Source organism: Buceros rhinoceros, unplaced genomic scaffold (assembly GCF_000710305.1).
Source record: "Buceros rhinoceros silvestris isolate BGI_N320 unplaced genomic scaffold, ASM71030v1 scaffold13639, whole genome shotgun sequence".
Lineage (NCBI taxonomy): Eukaryota > Metazoa > Chordata > Aves > Bucerotiformes > Bucerotidae > Buceros > Buceros rhinoceros.
In genome coordinates, this window is record NW_010431133.1 from 234,710 (window position 1) to 252,361 (window position 17,652).

General features: G+C 45.2%; 1 protein-coding gene across 1 annotated transcript in view; it reads left to right on the plus strand.

Annotated features, from left to right (window-relative positions):
- The window catches only part of LOC104499771 (ankyrin-3), a gene marked incomplete at its 3' end in the record, with an annotated part of 60,620 nt that extends 43,231 nt beyond the window's left edge, over positions 1–17,389 (plus strand). Inside the window, exons 16-22 of the mRNA XM_010143325.1 lie at positions 282–380; positions 1,158–1,256; positions 4,513–4,710; positions 6,818–6,916; positions 16,575–16,673; positions 16,765–16,863; positions 17,294–17,389. Of these exons, the coding sequence (XP_010141627.1) occupies positions 282–380; positions 1,158–1,256; positions 4,513–4,710; positions 6,818–6,916; positions 16,575–16,673; positions 16,765–16,863; positions 17,294–17,389 (789 nt within the window). The remainder of the gene's footprint in view (positions 1–281; positions 381–1,157; positions 1,257–4,512; positions 4,711–6,817; positions 6,917–16,574; positions 16,674–16,764; positions 16,864–17,293) is intronic.
- Between the last annotated feature and the right edge of the window lie 263 nt (positions 17,390–17,652).

Below are 17,652 nucleotides of genomic sequence, written 5' to 3' on the forward strand. Positions count from 1 at the left end.
CGGGAGCTGATAAGCCGTTGCCCAGCCTTGTCCTTGGGTCTTCCGTGGTGTGAAGAAAGGAACTGACTCTTACCCCTTTCTACAGTCGCGTTGATGTTGATAGGGCTTTGCCTTGCGAGGGAGTGCCTCCAGACCGGCCGGGGCAGGCTGGCTGCCTGTACTCCTGTAAGGGGAGTTCACCCACTCCTGTAGGGTGGAAGCGGCAGCATCCTTGTAGATCAGAGACAAACCTCACCCTGAAGGAGTGCGCAAGGCTGCTATATTACTGCTTTCTCTTACAGAAGGGATTTACTCCTCTACACGTGGCTGCAAAATACGGGAAGATTGAGGTAGCCAACCTCCTGCTTCAGAAGAGTGCATCTCCTGATGCTTCTGGAAAGGTAGGATGGAAGAAGCCGCTGCCACTTGTGCAGCAAATATCTAAATGCACATAATATTCTAATAATAGCCTTCTACCTACTTACTGTCACACTAGTATCCACAGCCTGGGTCTAACCGGGGTGGGTTTCATGTAACATTCCAGTGCTGGCAGGGGCTGCCAAGAGCCATTGTACTTTTGATGAAAGTGACTTTTATTGTCATTAATTGGCAACAAATTTCCATCCTCTCTGTACCCCTCCAGAGGAACGGAGACAAACCATTTCCCCACATTCCTGCCCAGACTATTTCCAGTCCTTATCAGAGTGTTCAGGCAGCTGCTCTGCTCCCCCAGGTCTCATGACAGGGTGCAAAGCCCAAGAGGACCTCACACTTTTTGAACCAGCCCAGCCTGGATTTTAACAGATCGAAGGGACAGTTTACTTATCCAGTGCAATAAAAGAAAAACACTGATGCGGGTGTGACCTCAGGGTCAGAATTCCTTACCTGCTCTGTCCTGGGGGCAGCACAGATATGTGCTTCTTTGTTCATCGTCCCTGGGAGAAGTGAAAAGGGCTTACACTGTTCAGCAAGGAATTTCAAATCTTTGGGCGGGGGTTTTTTTTTGGTTTGGTTTTTTTTTTTTTGCTGTTGTTCAAAGTTATCAAAGACTCTGGATACATGAATGAATAACAAGTATGTTTTTTCACCTTATCTACTCCTATTTTCCAAACTCCCTGGAGAAATTCTCCCTGGAGAGGGTCTGTAACAGCACTTGTTTGTTCTGCATGTGTTTTTAGAGCGGTTTAACACCACTGCATGTAGCTGCACACTACGATAATCAAAAAGTGGCACTCCTGCTCTTGGACCAGGGAGCTTCACCTCACGCATCTGCCAAGGTACAAGTACTGGCCACTCTGGGGGAACAATACTTTTGTGTCACTTTATTCCCTGTCTTCCTCTGCTCTTTCCAGGCTGTGTATGCTCGCAGTTACGGAGGGCTCAGTGACCTTGTTTATTAATGTCACGCAACTATATAAAGCTCTTAGAATAGTTTTGCAGGAAAATAAAATAGCAGTCAAAAAGAAAACATAGCTGTAGAAACATTTAAAATCTCTAGTTTCAATAGAGTTCAGCCTTGGTGAATGCTGAGTCTTGCTTTCTCTTGTTTGATCTCCTGAGTACCTTCTCCAAGCCAGCCAATTCAATATCATTGCCTCTTCACCTCTCTGCAGGGCAAGCTTGGACACAGGGGTAGTTCTCCTGTACTGTGCCACAGGGTGACTTCTGAGGTGTGATACATTTCTCAGTGCAGTGGATGTAATTATTAATGTCCTTCACAGTACATCTGCCACAGTGTAAATGGACTGGTGAGAAGGAAAAACAACTAGTCACAGCCCTGCTCTGATTGCGACTTACCGTAGGTGAGACAACACATAGTGTAAGATTTCAGGAGATGTGAAAGAATAAATATTTAAATGCATTCTGGTTCTGAGAGGAAGAAAGAATTTCAAGAGTCTTACAGTGCCTCTATCTTTTGTGGATCTCAGTTTTAAGTATCGGATCGATAATGGATAGGTGGACAGCACCGGTAAGTAAAACAGGGTGGAAGGAAGAGTAAAACAGACTAGGGTCAAGTGGGGTAAGCGCAGAGTAAATAACTCATCTGAAACAACCCGGAAATGTTTCTAAAATCAATTCAAAAAAACAGTGTGGAAAAGGGAGAGCTAGTGGAAAGGCCAGTATTGTGGACAGACAGACAGCTCGCACATGACTGACTACAGCTCTAACACTAGGGGCTTTCTGCATGGCTAAAGAGGAGGATGGAGTCTGTCATACATGGTAGGTCCCAGAGTTTATAGTGCAAAAGGGAGGGAAGTTAAATCAACACGGATAGCCAGCAGCAATGGCACGGCTTAAAATCAATGCTGTCGATAGTGGCAATCTGCCAGAGCAGTGCCCCAGGAGGTGAGCTGGAGTGATCGCTGATCTTTCACTACTGCAACGCAGCACTCCTGAATGCCACGGTCGAGGAAGAAGGGGCCTTCTGAAGAGGATGAGACAGCACTGACCCAATTTTCTCTGAAGGAAACTGCCAGTGGAAGCTGTGCATCCCGTAGGGGCAGGGATGGCGTTAGCCACTGCCAAGAGCTTGGGAAGTCCAAACTGCGGTGGAAGTGCTATGGACTGTAGTATAATACCACACAACCTCACGTGGCAGGTCACCTTAGCTTCCCCCTGCTGTAACAGGACAGTTTTGGAGCTGCCACTTCAGGCTTTCAAGTGCCAGCTGTAGGTCTTCCCAGAGGAAGCATTTGTTAGTGTTCTGCAGCAAGCGAGCCGCAGCGACGTGGAGCAGGGTGTCAATACCAAATAAAATTAATGGTAGCATCTTTGTGGCTTTGGGTACCCACTGTGCAGCCATCTGAAAGGTGATGTTGGTAACAGCAGATGATTTCTTATGCCTTCGGAAAACGTGGTCTCCCAAATAAATGTGTTATGTCATATCTCATCACTGGCTCCATGGTTGGTGTCAGCAGCAGCTGCTTTTTCCGTCACACCTCTGTCTGTAACACTGATCTTAAGAGTGGCTCATTAGCCTGGCCTGGCAGCGTTTGCCTTGGAGAGTGATGGGTGAAAGGCTATGGGAAGTGACTCTGCCAGAGCACAGTGCAGTGACACAAACAGTTATTCTGATGAATTACTACTTTGTTATAGGCAAAAATCAGGCTTGTGCCTAATTTTAATTTGGCATCCACTGTACTATGCTTCTCTTCCTCTCCCCACCACTCTCAAAGCCTCAGTTTTTCTCTATCCCTTCATCTTTAACTGGTTTTTTACCTCTTTTCCCTGGCAGCCGGAATAACCCAATTCCCTTCTTTCGAAACTTCTCTCTTCCTTTCTGCATATCTTCGTGGTAGCAGAGCACAGCCCTTATGAGAAGAAGATGCAGACTGAGACTGAGCTGAATTCCAGCTTTTCTTTTTCAGCTCTCTTTTTGTCTTCTCTTGGCAACCTGCTTCTCTCCATTCCGCTGAAAGCAGTGTATGCCCATTTCTGAGCAAAAGGCTTGAAAACTGCATTTGTTATTTTACAAAATATCCATGAGCTCCGTTTCAAATACAGCGAGTTCAGCACACAAGCAGGGTTTAGCGCGTAGTATTGAGGATTTAGTGGGTGCTCATGTGGTAACGGCTGTTTTATGTGGCAGTGTCATGGAGGAAGTCTTAAGGGAGAGGATCGTGTTTGTTTTCCTGAAGCATTTTATCTTCAAAGTGAAAGTTCAGTGGTTGTGTATTTCCCTTATTAATTGTGGTGCTGTGTTTCCCAACTGTCATTCTGAAATGTCTTAGTAGCTGAGGTCTGACCTCAATCTCAACTGAATTTTGAAGGTTACAAAACTTTTTTCCATGTGCTGCACGTCTCTCACTTCCAGATTACTGTTAAAGCTCTCTGGTAATCATCTGGGTGCCCCGGTGTATCTCTTCCGTGCTGCTACCTGCATCTGTTGTGACCTGCCTTCCTGTAAAGTCCAGCCCTGCTGCCCCATAGGGCATTGTAAAATGTTATCATACTATTTTATTTTTAGTAGTGGGCTCACTGGGTGCACAAGTTGGAAGGAATAAAAAATAAGGAATGCAAGACTCTAAATTATATGCTTTAATTTTCCCTTGCTCTGAATGAAACCAGCCTTAACAGTAAGGTTAGGGCAGATGCTGCAAGAAAGGCCGTATTTCACGTACATAATGCTTTCTTTCATGCTGGGAAATGGGAAAAACCCCAAACAATAACAGCTGTGCTGAGTTATGAACACACATCCTGCTCTTCTGTTTGTTCAAGATTTTATGTACATATAAGGAACAGTGGCAAAGATCTGGGAAGTGAAACTCAAATTCCTATTGCTATAGGTTGTGCTCTTCAGAACAGATAGTTTTTTTCCCAGATTTGAAAGTATCTTTCAGAATCCTCCTGTTTGTACTTTCAGCAACAGATTGCTTAAAGCTCTGGGGCGTTCATTTGTACAGCTAGTTAACATTGTATTTGTTTGGCAGAATTGTTAGAAGTAATGACTTGCATGGAGTCGGGTAGGTACAGGAACGTGATTAATCACACTGTTTAATGAGTAGCTTGCGACGAAGTGCTTTCTGTTCACAGAACGGCTATACGCCACTGCACATAGCTGCCAAGAAAAACCAGATGGACATAGCGACTACACTGCTGGAATATGGTGCTGATGCCAACGCTGTAACCAGGCAGGGTATTGCCCCTGTCCATCTTGCCTCTCAGGATGGCCACGTGGACATGGTGTCGTTGCTTCTTTCTAGAAACGCTAATGTAAATCTCAGCAACAAGGTAAGCGTTCCCCCTGCTTGGTGCTGAGGTAACAAACGCCCATGGTGATGAGAAGGGTAGGGGGCTGCCATTAAATTGTGTCCAGTGTGATTCTGCACATTCTGAAAACCACTGCAGGTGTTTGAATACGCATCATCCTTCCTTCTGGCAAAGCGAGCAGCATGTCATGTCACACTGAATGAACCATATCGTGCAGTACCCGAGTTCCGATGATAACACATGCTGCAGAGGCGCTTACTCATCCATCTCCCTTCCCTCCACGTTATGCTGTCTGCCAAAACACGCCCAGAGAGAAAATGTCTTTGTCCCCACAGCGGTTAGTGGGCTTGGCGTGTGTCACTTAGGAGCCTCTAGATACACGGCTGCCCATTAAGCAATGGTCACTACCGACTGCTAAAGGGAAACTGGGGTTTTTTTATAACAGCAAGGCTGGCTGAGATGTTGTTCATTAAAGTAAGTGATTCTTCCTCCCCTGAGGGGGCTCCTCAGAGCACAGTGAATTTCTCCTGGGGGCAGGAAAGGGAAGCTGGTAGGTTTAGTTTCTGTATGTATGAATTTGTAGGCTAGTAAGTCTGCTCTGTAGTAATGTTCCTAGCGAATGTGCAGCCTTAATTCTTTAAATGCCCTATTAGACATCAGAGATGTTGTAAGGTGTGGCTTCAGGATGGATTTATGTAACTGAAGTAGTAAGACAAATTTTCATGGAAAATATTCCGTATTCTCAGGCAGCTAGAAAGACGTGGTGTTCTCTGAGGCTGTGGTGATGCTGCACAGGGCTGCTGTGTTTTCCTGTTTCTAACTTTACAGTTTGGTTATTTTGGGGCCGTCCTTCAGGAAGCTTCTCTGGCAGGTGTTATCATGGTTGTGCTGCTGTGAGGCTGATACAGAGTGTGTGATTGCAGTTGCTTGGCATTTTGAATCAGTCCCATCAGAGGTTAATTACCTGCAGCATCCTTCAATCTGTCACTGTGCAGCTGTAATCTCTAGTTTCTCATTATACTGATAACACCACCTTTGGAAAATATTTCCCTTCGTACTCACTCAGAGCTCAGCACCTACATTTGAAGCCAGATATTTAAAGCACACTAACTTTTGAGTTTTGCAATGGGAATAGAAAGAGCCTGTGTTTTTTCCAGGAGCCACAGAATGGTTGGGAGCTGACTACTCAGAGCTCCAGTGCGGGCACTGAGCCCTCATTAAATCTTTGTAGAAGGTTTGGCCCCTAATATCCAGGCTCCGTTAGGTAATTTACAGTTGGTTGCTCTTATATCTTTGTATAATGTGCCCCTCCTAAGCTGCAGTGTCATCAGGATTGCATGTTCCAGAACAGGACGGTGGGATGACAGTGGACGTCACTGGTGCTAAAGGCAGTTAGGAACAGGAGGAGAGAACAGGAGCTGTAATTGGCAAGTAAAAGAAATCCTTTCCCATTCCTAACGACATCCCCTCAGCTGATTCTCTCTTCTACACCTTTCATGAGATCTTTTATGTGACAGAGGGTTGCACAGCTTTCTGAGGAGTTCAGGATTTTAGATCTCAAGTTTCAGATAAGAAAAATAACGAGCTATCCAAAAAATGAGAGTGTCAGTACACATCATCTAGCAAGTCTGTGTGTCCCCGGGCGGAGAATAATGGACCCAATCTGAGAGAAATGTAATTCTATCTTTTCTGTTTGCGTTTGAAAATGAATCAGTCGAGGAGTAAAAGGTAAGGACAAATCCTGAGTGAACGTTACTTCTAGAAAACTTACAGAAGTGTAAACAATAATTCAGTATTTCTTTTAAAACCTCTACTCTAAGGAATGGAATTAGGAGGTAAAAACAACCCACTAGGTGACTTTTTCTCAGTGCTGTAATCTGCTATCCCACATTTAACACTGCATGAAGGAACATCCCTCATGTAGAGGAAACATTCTCTTCCTGGCTTTCCAATGGTACTTTCCTGCGAATCAACAGATGTGATTATGAAGCACATTACCCAGTGAAAGCGGAATTTATAGTTTCATGAAATTCAGTAGGATGTTTTGAGTCATACCGATACCTGAATTCGCATCTTAGTATTCATGTGCCTCCGCTGAAGGTTGTTACTTGTTGCTGCTTCTTTGCAGAGTGGGCTGACGCCACTCCACCTGGCTGCTCAAGAGGACAGGGTCAATGTAGCAGAGGTTCTTGTTAACCAAGGAGCTGCTGTTGATGCACAGACCAAGGTAGGAACACCACTGTCGACAGGTCGTACCGCCTTTTGGGGAAGAACCAGCCTGTAGGCTGGACTAGTCATAGATCTCAAGGTGAAACTGAAATATCAGCAGAAAAACATTCCTTGTAATAAATGATTATAGAATATATGCTGAAAACTGAAGATAAACTTGAATGTTTAGTGTTTTGCTCGGTAGGCTTATGTCTTGCCAGCTATTTAGATCAGTATAGATTTAGATTGTATCCTATTAGGGTATTCCATTGAAGGTAAGTGGGATTGATCTGGCTTTTATGTAACTTTCAGAAAAGCCTGAGCGCTCTCTATAGAGGGTTATATAATCTTTTACCATATGCATACTGTCATCTGCTTTGGGTGATTTTTACATATTGCATGGACTTTCCATTCAGCTGAAAGTAGAAACAAAACAGGAGAACTGTTACTTAAACCTCAGTATCTGCAGCAAGAGAAATAACGTCAATGCGATGTCGGCACTCCTGGCTCTTAAGCGTTTAATACTTTTTCCATGACTTAAGAGACTTTATGAAATTAAAATAGAGACCTGGTTTTCTAAGGTGCTTGGGGATGGCTTTTGAGACCCCAAGCAATGACACCTCCCCATATTGCAAGAGCAACATCTTGAGTAAGTTCCTAGAGTATAAGTGGTTTTGTGCTTGCTGATGGTGAATGCAGTGCTCAGAATTCAGCTACGATGATCTCAGCCTTGATTACACTTACATTCTTCATGCACTGCCTAGACCTCAGAGTCATTCCTTTAGCTGGGTGAGAAATGGGTTGTGATCAAATAGTTGGACTGTAGCTGATCAAATCAGCTAAATGAAGCAAGTCTCACAGTCTGACCTGCGTGCTTTGTGCTTTGACAACTCCCTGCTAGGTGTGTGCCACTAGTTAGGTGTTATGCTCACACCTCAGAAACGTCCGGGCGTGTTGGACTGTCCAGCAGTATTATTCTGTCATCACACTGACATCTCGGAAAGGGTTGTATCCATCACCATCTCCGGCTACAGCTCAGCTGCTTATAATCCGTGAGAGAAAGAAAAGTCATTGTTATGTGATTTTTTTTTTTTTCTACTGTGAAATTCCAACTGTACCAGCTACTGATTTTGATGTTATTCTGGTGTGAAAGAGAAACAGTTGTGCTGAAATCCCAGGACCTTCTCCAGCTTTGTATTTTTGTAATGTATCCTCAGCCTGTATCTTACAGGTGAATCAGTCTGGGTTCTTACCTGCTAATCGTCCAGCAGCAGATGAGATCTGCCTTGGCTCATTCTTTGCCTGGTTTCCTCTGATGTGTGTGGTTGCCTTTCTGGAGAGAGTTCCTGCCTGGTTTTGCTTTCTGCAACAAGTCTTTGCAGAACCTGCTCTTTTAACCTGGTCAGAGCTGGATTGCATCCGAGCCTGTACAACTTGTCTGTGAGCGTTTGCCTTGCCCCAACTCTCTCCCACAAATAGTAAGTAGCTGAAGGAGACGTTTACATTGGCAAGGGCAGTGTTCCCTTGGCTGCTCTCCGGTGTCCAAACAGGATCCACTTCTGGTCCAGTGGCCTTTTAGTCACAGCAGCCTGGTGGAAACATCTGAGATATGGTCACAGCTGAGAGGCAGGGCATGTTTGGGTCTCAGGGACAGCCCGGTACAGTTGCACGAGCTCTGGGCTGAACTCTAAGCCTGGCAGGGTAGAAATGAGGTGGAGCAGGCACGTGAGACACACAGAAAAGGGGCTTTGGTTTAGCATTCAGAGACTGGATCCCAGATTCGGCTCTGGGCAGAGCTGAATTTCTTAATTGCATCTCTGAAAATTGAGCTAGTCAGGAGGTAAAACCATACACAGAGGGAAGAAAAAAAAGTGCAGTGACATTTGACTGTCCGCAGCATGAATCCTGTCATTCGTGGTCGTATAATTTTAAAGAAGCCAACAGTAAGTCCCTTGGTGTTCACCCTCATTGTGTTGGAGTGGAGGGAGCTTGGTGCTCGTTCACTGGCTCCTGCAGCATCTCCCTTCTGCTGGCTTTGTGCAGCAGTGAGCCCTCCAAGCTCCACGTGGAGGTTGTCTGCCAGATACCCGCCCACTACCGCCTGTGATGTAAGGAACGTGCTGATGCAGCACCGTGAGTTTTAGCGTGGAATAGTGTCCAGTGTTCCTTGAGTTCCGGAGGAAAGAGCTGACAAGCTCTGAATTTCTACAATAAAGAAATAGTGTTAAGCTGTAAGAACTACCATACCTTGGCCATATGTTCTCTGCAGGTGATGTTTAGATGCCTGGCTTGTAAAATAGCAGCTCTGTAGTGACAAGCTCCCTTTTTTAGATGGATTAACTGTTCTGTGCGAATAAAAGGTCTGTGAGTGCTGCCTCTAAAACCAGCGGCACTGGGGGGAAAGATACAGCAACAGCTGAGCTGGCTTCAGAAGCACTGCTGCTATGCTTGCATGTTTGCATGATACTGCCCAGCATTCCCAGTTCGGAGTCGTTACTGTGACAGAGAAGTCAGTGAAGCCACACAGCTTGGAGTGGTGTTATGCTGGAGATCTCTGCTGCTAGCAGCATCACCAGTAACATGTTTTCTTCTCTCCATTTCACGTCCATACGCTTTTGTTATCACAGTTACTGTGGTCTAGATGACTATTCTGTCAGTAGTCTTTGTTTTTAGTTTGTTTCGATTTTCTCCTTGCCCTATTTCTCATTTTCCCAGGTTATGTCAACATTGGTCATGTCACTCCAGCACAGTGTCTGTCAATAGAGGGAGAACACTTAATACCTTAGGTCATTCAACTTCTTGCCTAGGGATCAATGAATTGTCATCTTCCACCTCTGGTACATGTTCTTGAATCATCATTTATATTTCACTTACACTCCCTGTGAAAGCATCTGGTTTGTGATTCTGACGTGGGGGAGTTCTTACTCCTGCTCAGGATCTGAGGGCCACACACACGACTGGGGTTTAGAGGAAAAGATTGGGCAGAAACACATTTTCTATCTTGAAGCTATAGCGGAGGGCAAAAAAAGCAATACCACAGAAAATGTCTTGTGCAGAAGATTAATCTGTGTGATTAAGATCAGCTCTGGCTCTAAAACTTACGAGCATTTTCAAAATTGCTCTCAGACCTGAAACATCGCAACTGTGGTTCTCTCTCGGGGTGGTTTCCCTCCCAGGAAATTTTTTTTCGTGGACTTCATTGTAGAAAAAGAAAGACAAAAGAAAGATGAAAGGAGGCATAGCTGCTGGATTTGAAGTCCATTTATTGATGGTGTTATGAGATCCTTCTGGTTCTGCTGCATCAATTAACTCAATAGCCTCTAATCCCAGAGCTGCAGGAGTCTGTCTTGGTCAGCGCTGAAGAGTAAACAACACTGGTTTAGCCCAGCAGAACTAATGCTTGAGAGGCCACAAGGCTGCTCCTGCCACTTGAAGATGAGAATCTGTTATGTGGTTTTAAGCCTGGCCACATTAGTCTGAGCTCCAATTGACAAGCCACAGAAAACACCTTCTCTTACTTTGCAAGAGGCAAATAATAGGGTGATGTAAAAGTAGCAACTCTAAAATGCGCTTCGGATGGTGAGGCTTCAGAGCTGCTTCAAAGCCTTTCACATTTAGAAAGCTTTAAAAACTGCATTTAGTGTTCACAGAAGAAGCATGTTAAGGTCCTGTGGCAAAAGCAGCAGGTTTTATTTATTTATTATTTATTTATCCGTTCTGACATCACCTTTGTGTGCCTGAAATTAGGTGTGGTTTTGACCAGTTTTTGATGCTGAAACTGTGTTATGCAGTTACCTGCTTAACACAAGGAATGCTCATCTCACCGGTAATATTGGGAGTTAAAACTCCATCTGCTGTGAGCAGGTAGTCCTTCTTCCCCGGGGAGTCATGCTGAGTGTGTGGAAGTTATACTGGTACGTGTGGTGTTGCTTTTGTTGCCGGGCTTTTGTGCTGGGAGTTGGCACGAATAAATATTGTTTCATGGCTCAGCAGGTCCCCAGATGTCATTTGTCAACAGTTTGTCCCATTGGATAGTGTTATCGTAGGATGCAGCATTACCGTGATGGACTGGCAAAGGAAGACTGATGGGAGAAGAGTGCTGGTTCGATCAAGGATGAAGAGCAAGATTTGGAGCTTTAATCTTGGTGCAGGTCGTTTTAGTCCAACAGTTGCTACACTGCACTTGGTGTTGGGTCTCTGCCTGGGGAACTGATGGTCTCACAGTCCCTGGTTGACGACTGTCTGGAAAATAAAGCCAGTATTAAACTGTCTTTTGTTCCTAAAACTATAGTATTGGTAGAAAATAATGCTGACTGAGAGGTCATGATGTTCTTTTGCAGGTTGAGCCAGGCCTTTTATTATTTCAGACTTATTCAGGGAGATTTATTCTGCCTGCCTTGTTCTGACAGCAGCCCCATGCCAGCCTGAGTGCTACACTGGCTCCTAACAGCAATCACATTTTTCTGTTGGAATATCTGATTTTCAGATGCAGAAAGAGATAGGAAGGAGGCAGGGAGGGTGGGAAGGGCAGCTGAGAAGAATCACTTTCATACAGAACAAATGCTCAGATCTTCAGTATATCTTCATGGCACATTCCCACTCTCTCCTTTGCTCTTGGTATATGCTCAGTTGTTATCAAGACATTTGTGTGGAAATATCCAGCCTAATAATGTGCAATAATGCACCTTTGGAAGGTAGTGGAACATGTTAGACCCTGATTCAGCAAAGCAGCAGAGTGTGTATGTACACGTAGGTTTGCCTGTTGCATTTGATCAAGACTTGGATGCCTTTGTGATCTTTGGATCTAGAACATTTTCCATCCTTCTCAACAATAATGCTGTATCTTCGTTGTCTGCCATTTACATCAGAAAACCAAAAACAGAGCGACTTCAGAGTCAGCATGCCTGGAAAGATGCAGTAGTTCAAGATGCTAAGATTTATAGTTGTGGCCGGTGGAAGGTATTAAAGTGATTCTCTGACTTGATACATCAAGCTTATGATAATTTCCCTCAAAAAAAGATGAAGGGCCAGAGAATAAGGGCTGCTTTGTGTCTGTGTGTTCCATTAGGACTGAAAAACTTGGTGTTTCTGATTTTATTTTATTTTATTGGCACTTATTCTTGGGGCTTTTGATAAGCCCTTCCCAGCTGCTGACTCCCGTACTGCTGCTCCCTCTTTGAAACAGCTCAAAGCAGCACGGCAGCTCACTGCCAGGAGGTGATGCTGTGCTAAAAACCAGCCCTAATTTCCTTGGAAGACACTTTTTTTAATGTTGTGAAGCCTACAAAGTCTGTTGGAGCTTTGCTGGTAAATATAACTGAATCTAAACTGCTGTGCGGAAATGTGTCTAATTGTGGGGCTGGGGTTGTTTTAGGGCTTTTTAAAAATTACTAATGACTTTTGAAGGACAATATTTTAGCCTCATGAACACGTTTTTATAGAGAATGAAAGCAGCAAGCTCAAGTAGCCATGAGCATTACTGCTTTTATAGTTAATTTGGTTAATTGCAGCATCTGCTGGTGGGAGTGTTTCAGGAAAGTGAACAGAATACCTGTGTCCAGTGGCTGACGGGGTCTCACATGCCCAGAGAAACGAGCCCTGCCGTGTCAGATCTCTGTCGCTCTGCTGTCAGTGCTCCATTAGGCACTGCCTCACCAAACACGACGTGACGCGAGATGACCACAGGGTACGGCAAACGGAAAAGAAAACTCCCAGGCCCCTCCAGGGAGCTCAGACAGGAAACTGGTGTTTTGCCGCCAGGCTAGCAGGTGCCCACATCACCGCTGAGAACACGCGTGGTGCCTGAGGCAGAGAAGCTGCCTGTCAGTGCAAGCTCCTCCACCGGGCCGGCAGCACCCCGGCCTTCCGAGGAAGCCGCCTTCAGCTCTGGGACACCAAGAGCTGCAGCAGGGAGACGTGACCGTGTCGCCATGGAAATGTCATGATTTCTGTCATGTATTTGGAGGGGAAAGAGGAGTGTGTTTGGAGTGTGTCCAAAGAAAGGCAACGAAGCTGGGGAGGGGTCTAGAGCACAAGTCCTATGAGGAGCAGCTGAGGGAGCTGGGGTTGTTTAGCCTGGAGAAAAAGAGACTGCAGGGAGACCTTATTGCTCTCTAACTCCCTGAAAGGGTGTTGGAGTCAGTCTGTTCTCCCAAGGAACAAGTGATAGGATGAGAGAAACAGCTTCAAGTAGTGTCAGGGGAGGTTTAGTTTGGATATTAGGAAAAATTTCTTTACAGAAGAGGTTGTGAAGCATTGGAACAGGTTGTCCAGGACAGCTGTCGAGTCCCCGTGCCTGGAGGTATTTAAAGGACGTGTAGATGTGGTGCTCAGGGGTATGGTTTAGTGGTGACCTGGCGGCGCTGAGTTAACAGTTGGACTTGGTGCTCTTAAAGGTCTCTTCCAACCAAAATGATTCTGTGATTCTATGAAAAGTTCTCAGTTTCTGAATTAAACAGCAGGCTGGCCAGGAGTGAGAAGGAGCATCAATAATTACTCCTCTAGCCATTTATGAACGTGCCACCTGTCGATCTCTGTATACACCACTTGCAGAAGGAAATTGGTGTTGCACTGCAGTAAATATCAGGGGTTTGATAGCTGCTTCTTTAGTAGACACTGTTACAGGCTGGAGGGGGAGCCTTTGCAGATCGCTTCAACGGGACAATTGAGATCAGCTGGTCTTGGCTCTCTGATACTCTCCAGATTTTTATGTTTTAGGGTTATTAGCAGGGGGTTGCCAGCAGGTGGCCCTTGACTTTGGATTTCATCTCCTCAGCTGGTTCTGTGATGTCTGATTTTTGTTGATCTTGCAGGTCATGTTGCGAGACCTGTATTTTGAAGAGGAAGAAAGAATTAAGTACTTGTTTGAGAATATTTCGCAGCATTTTTTTTTAACTGACGTTTTGATAGTTTGGCCACATTTTAATCTGAGTTGATTTTTGGACATGTAGCAGCAGGAAACTGCATTTGAGGTGCATGGCTGTGAGTGTGCTCAGCATTCTGCTGAAGACTCAAGTCCCCAGCAGCTTAGGGTGCCCTGTCACATTCAGACCCCGGCACTGCTAGGAAGCTCTTAGGCCTACACTAAACTAACAGTAAGGTGAGGTCCTGTCACTGGGTTCACGATGATTACACATCAGCTATTGCTCAAACTCTTACCACCACGTGCAACTATTCTGTGGGAAAAGTTCTGTGTAGTCATTTGGCATCGGATCCAATGTTCATGTAAGTCCATGGGAAGTTACATTCTGCTGATGCCAATGGAATTTGGATCTGGCGCTGTTTCTTGCAATGATTAACTCGTCCTGGTTGTCAAAACTAGTAGTTTCTTTAGATGGCAAAGGGTATATAATTAACTAAAGTAAAAATACACACCCTAATTGAGAGTAACTGGCGCAGCTGCCATCTCCTAGCATGAATTCATACAACTGAAGTGGTGTGAAGTCGTATCCGAGGCAAAGTGGCATGAAGAAAACGGTGCGTCTAAACCCATGAATGTGAAACTTCCCTTTAGAGGAAATATCTGGGGTTTGTCCTTCTTTCTTCCGAGCAGCTTTGACCTCATGGTTTGAAAATGTGGTGTAGTGCAGGCTGACCTTGGACTTGCCTCCCCAGTGCTTTTGATCGAGTTGTCTAACCTGGCCACACCCCACTGCCATGGCTGTACGTGGATGACAGGTTGCATGTACCTTTTAGTTCCCTCTTGGGCACCAGGCTTTTCTTCTCAGAGCAGGAAAGCAAAGGCACTTTTTACCCTTAAACACTGATGAGAGCAGCAGGAGTCTGGTCAATACAAGACCACCCATCTGTCAGAGTTTCCACCCACAAGGTTGGCTTTTTGATCCAGTTCCAGATTGTTCAATCCCAAGTAGTGTGTTTTCCTTCTGGCTGGGTGACTGCTTTGGGCTCTACTAGCAGCCAAGACATCCATCATGGTCATGTTTCCCCAAATATATTGTAACTGACCTTTCTGCCGCTAAAATTAATGATCTCAGACAGCCTCACCTCTTACCCTTTTTCCCAAAGCAGAGCTGTGTAGATGAACAGCAGTACACGTTTGCAGTGTGTTTAATCACATGTTCAGCGTGTGCGTGGTCCTCATACCAGATAGCAGTTTTACAGCCTGGCAATTGTTTTTTTCATGAAAGCTGATAACAAAGCATGGGTCCAACGCTGCATTGGAAGCCCCGCAGAGAACATCTCCCAAAGGAGGTCTTACTCTGGCAGTGTAGTTTCATCCTGCTTGCAAAACAGTGAAGCCCCTTGCGAACAGTAAGATGACCCTTCTGGCATCTCAGAGCCCATCAAGTAGGCCCCTGAAACCTGACCTTTAAAGGGGAGAGGAATCCTGATGACTTGCCTCAAGAGAGAGGGAAGCCCATTAATCCATCTCTGTGAGCCAAGCAAAGCATCTGCTGGAAAGTCATCAAGCTATTAGTGCGAGCTGGGGGGAGGTTCGGGCAAAAGTGGCTTCTTTCCATGCCGTGGAGTAAAGTAGCAAGTGTCCTGTTTAGAGGTACCTATCTCCTGAAGTGTACTTCCTGCAGCTCTACATTGATTACATTTGTTAAGGAAGAAGAGATAGTGTTGTCTAGCGGGGAAGATAAGGCAGGAAAAGATAATTACTTCAAGAGAGATAATCTAATCATTTCATTAAGCATCTCAAGTAAGTCCAACTTCTTCAAAACTAACTGTTCTCATGGACTAAGAGATTAGAAACAGAGCAGCGGGAGCAAGCTTTGGTCCTCTTTGTGTTGTATGTTAGACGTTAACTCTTGATTAAAGCGTTTATTACAATTAACAGGTTTCAACATGCTGTTTGACTTATTTTAAATGTGCGGGGATTAATGTGAGTGAGTTCAGAGTCAGCCTAGTGACTCCTGCTTTGTTACCAGGAGTAATTTTTAAAAGTCTGTCAAGATTTTGAAGTGACATTATTTTTGTACTAACTGGTTTTAGGAAAAATTCCGAAATGTGTGGACTTTGCTATAAAAAGCCGTTCAGTTGTCCTTAGAGCACTGGGTGGGGGAGTCCCAATGGTGGCAAACGTTTTCAGTCTGTCCACTAGTAATGAAAAATAAGCAATAGGTACAAAAAGGGATACATTCAACTTTCTCCTCTTTGCAGCTGCCAAGAAAAAGCAGTTTCTTCTAGTTTGCATAACACAAGGCCAGACACATGAAAAATTAGCACTTTCTGTCATAGGGCCTCGACTCACCAGCTGGTGTTCCAGTTTCTGTAGGACTATAGTGTTCTGGCAGAGCTGGCGAATCAGTTGCATTGTTTCAGATTTATCTTCCGGGTGTTTCAGGCAGAAGGGATGGGCTGATGGAGCACCAGGCATGTGAACCAAACTCTGCAGGGCATTGTACACGCATTTGTTTCAAAAGGTGGGCTCTGCCCCAGAGACCTGGTAGTCTGGCCATTGGAGAAGGCGGCAGATCTTTAATCGACGTTGCATGTGGTGAAGATGACAGAAATAGAAGGCGATCAGAGAGGGTCACAAAGAGTGGGACTTGAATTGACATTCATGTGACTCGTGGGTTTTTTTCCAAGGTTGGGGGATTTTCTGCATAGGCCAATGGAATAAAGCTGAACAGGATTTGGCTGTTTCGTGTCTGCTTTTGTCAGGGGATGTGTGGGATGGTCGCATTTACTCACTCCCCTGTTCTTTCTAGATGGGATACACTCCTTTGCACGTTGGCTGCCACTATGGAAACATAAAAATCGTTAACTTCCTTCTGCAACATTCTGCAAAAGTTAATGCCAAAACGAAGGTGAGTTTCCCGCCTCTATCCTGCTCGTTCCGTGGGGGGTGGCTTTGCGTGCCGCGCCCGCTGCAGCCTTTTCCTTTCGCTCTGCCTGCAGAACGGGTACACACCGCTGCACCAGGCTGCACAACAAGGGCACACCCACATCATCAATGTCCTGCTCCAGCATGGCGCGGCGCCCAACGAGCTCACTGTGGTAAGTGCAGAGGGACGGCTGTGAGGCCACCACTTTACTCTTGGGCTCGGTTGTCCCACCCTACACAAAGCATTTGAGCAAGGGAAACATGGCGGGGGGCTGGGGAAGGGACTCGGGAGGGGGGTAGGAAGTGTGTGGTGAGCGAGGCAAAGAGCAGAGGAAGCCTATTCCCATCGCCCACACATCCTCCATGCCATCATCTCTTCCAAAACTAGAACAGCAAACACCTGGAAATATTTTCATTTTCATCCCTTTTCTGTAAAGAGTTAGCAACTTGGTTAAAAAAAATATATTTTGGGTAGTAGGTTAGTGTCATCAACGTGCCAATGTTTATTTGGCCTTTGTCGTGCATTCTTCTACAGTTAATTAGCAGCGTCCACAGTTTTCCTTGCTAACATTCAACTTCTGTTATAAATGTTTCATTCGCTAGAATGGAAACACTGCCCTTGCCATCGCTAAGCGACTTGGCTACATTTCAGTCGTTGACACGTTGAAGGTGGTGACAGAAGAGACCATGACTACCATTGTAAGTACAGCTTAGTTCGGTAGTGAGTGGAAGAATTTTTCCAAAGCCAGCGTGTTCGGCTTTGTTTAGTTACACGTCTACTGAGATTCCAGTTTAACTTCCACCTATTTCCTCTTAGCAGTATAAAAAGGATATGAAGCCAAATACGAGCGTTATATTTTTAAGGCAGTAGAGGCTGTTAGGATGTATGCAGAAAGAGCACCACCCCAGCAGAAAATGGCCAGTGTAAATGACTGGCCATAGCTGCCAGGTTTGTTTTTCTG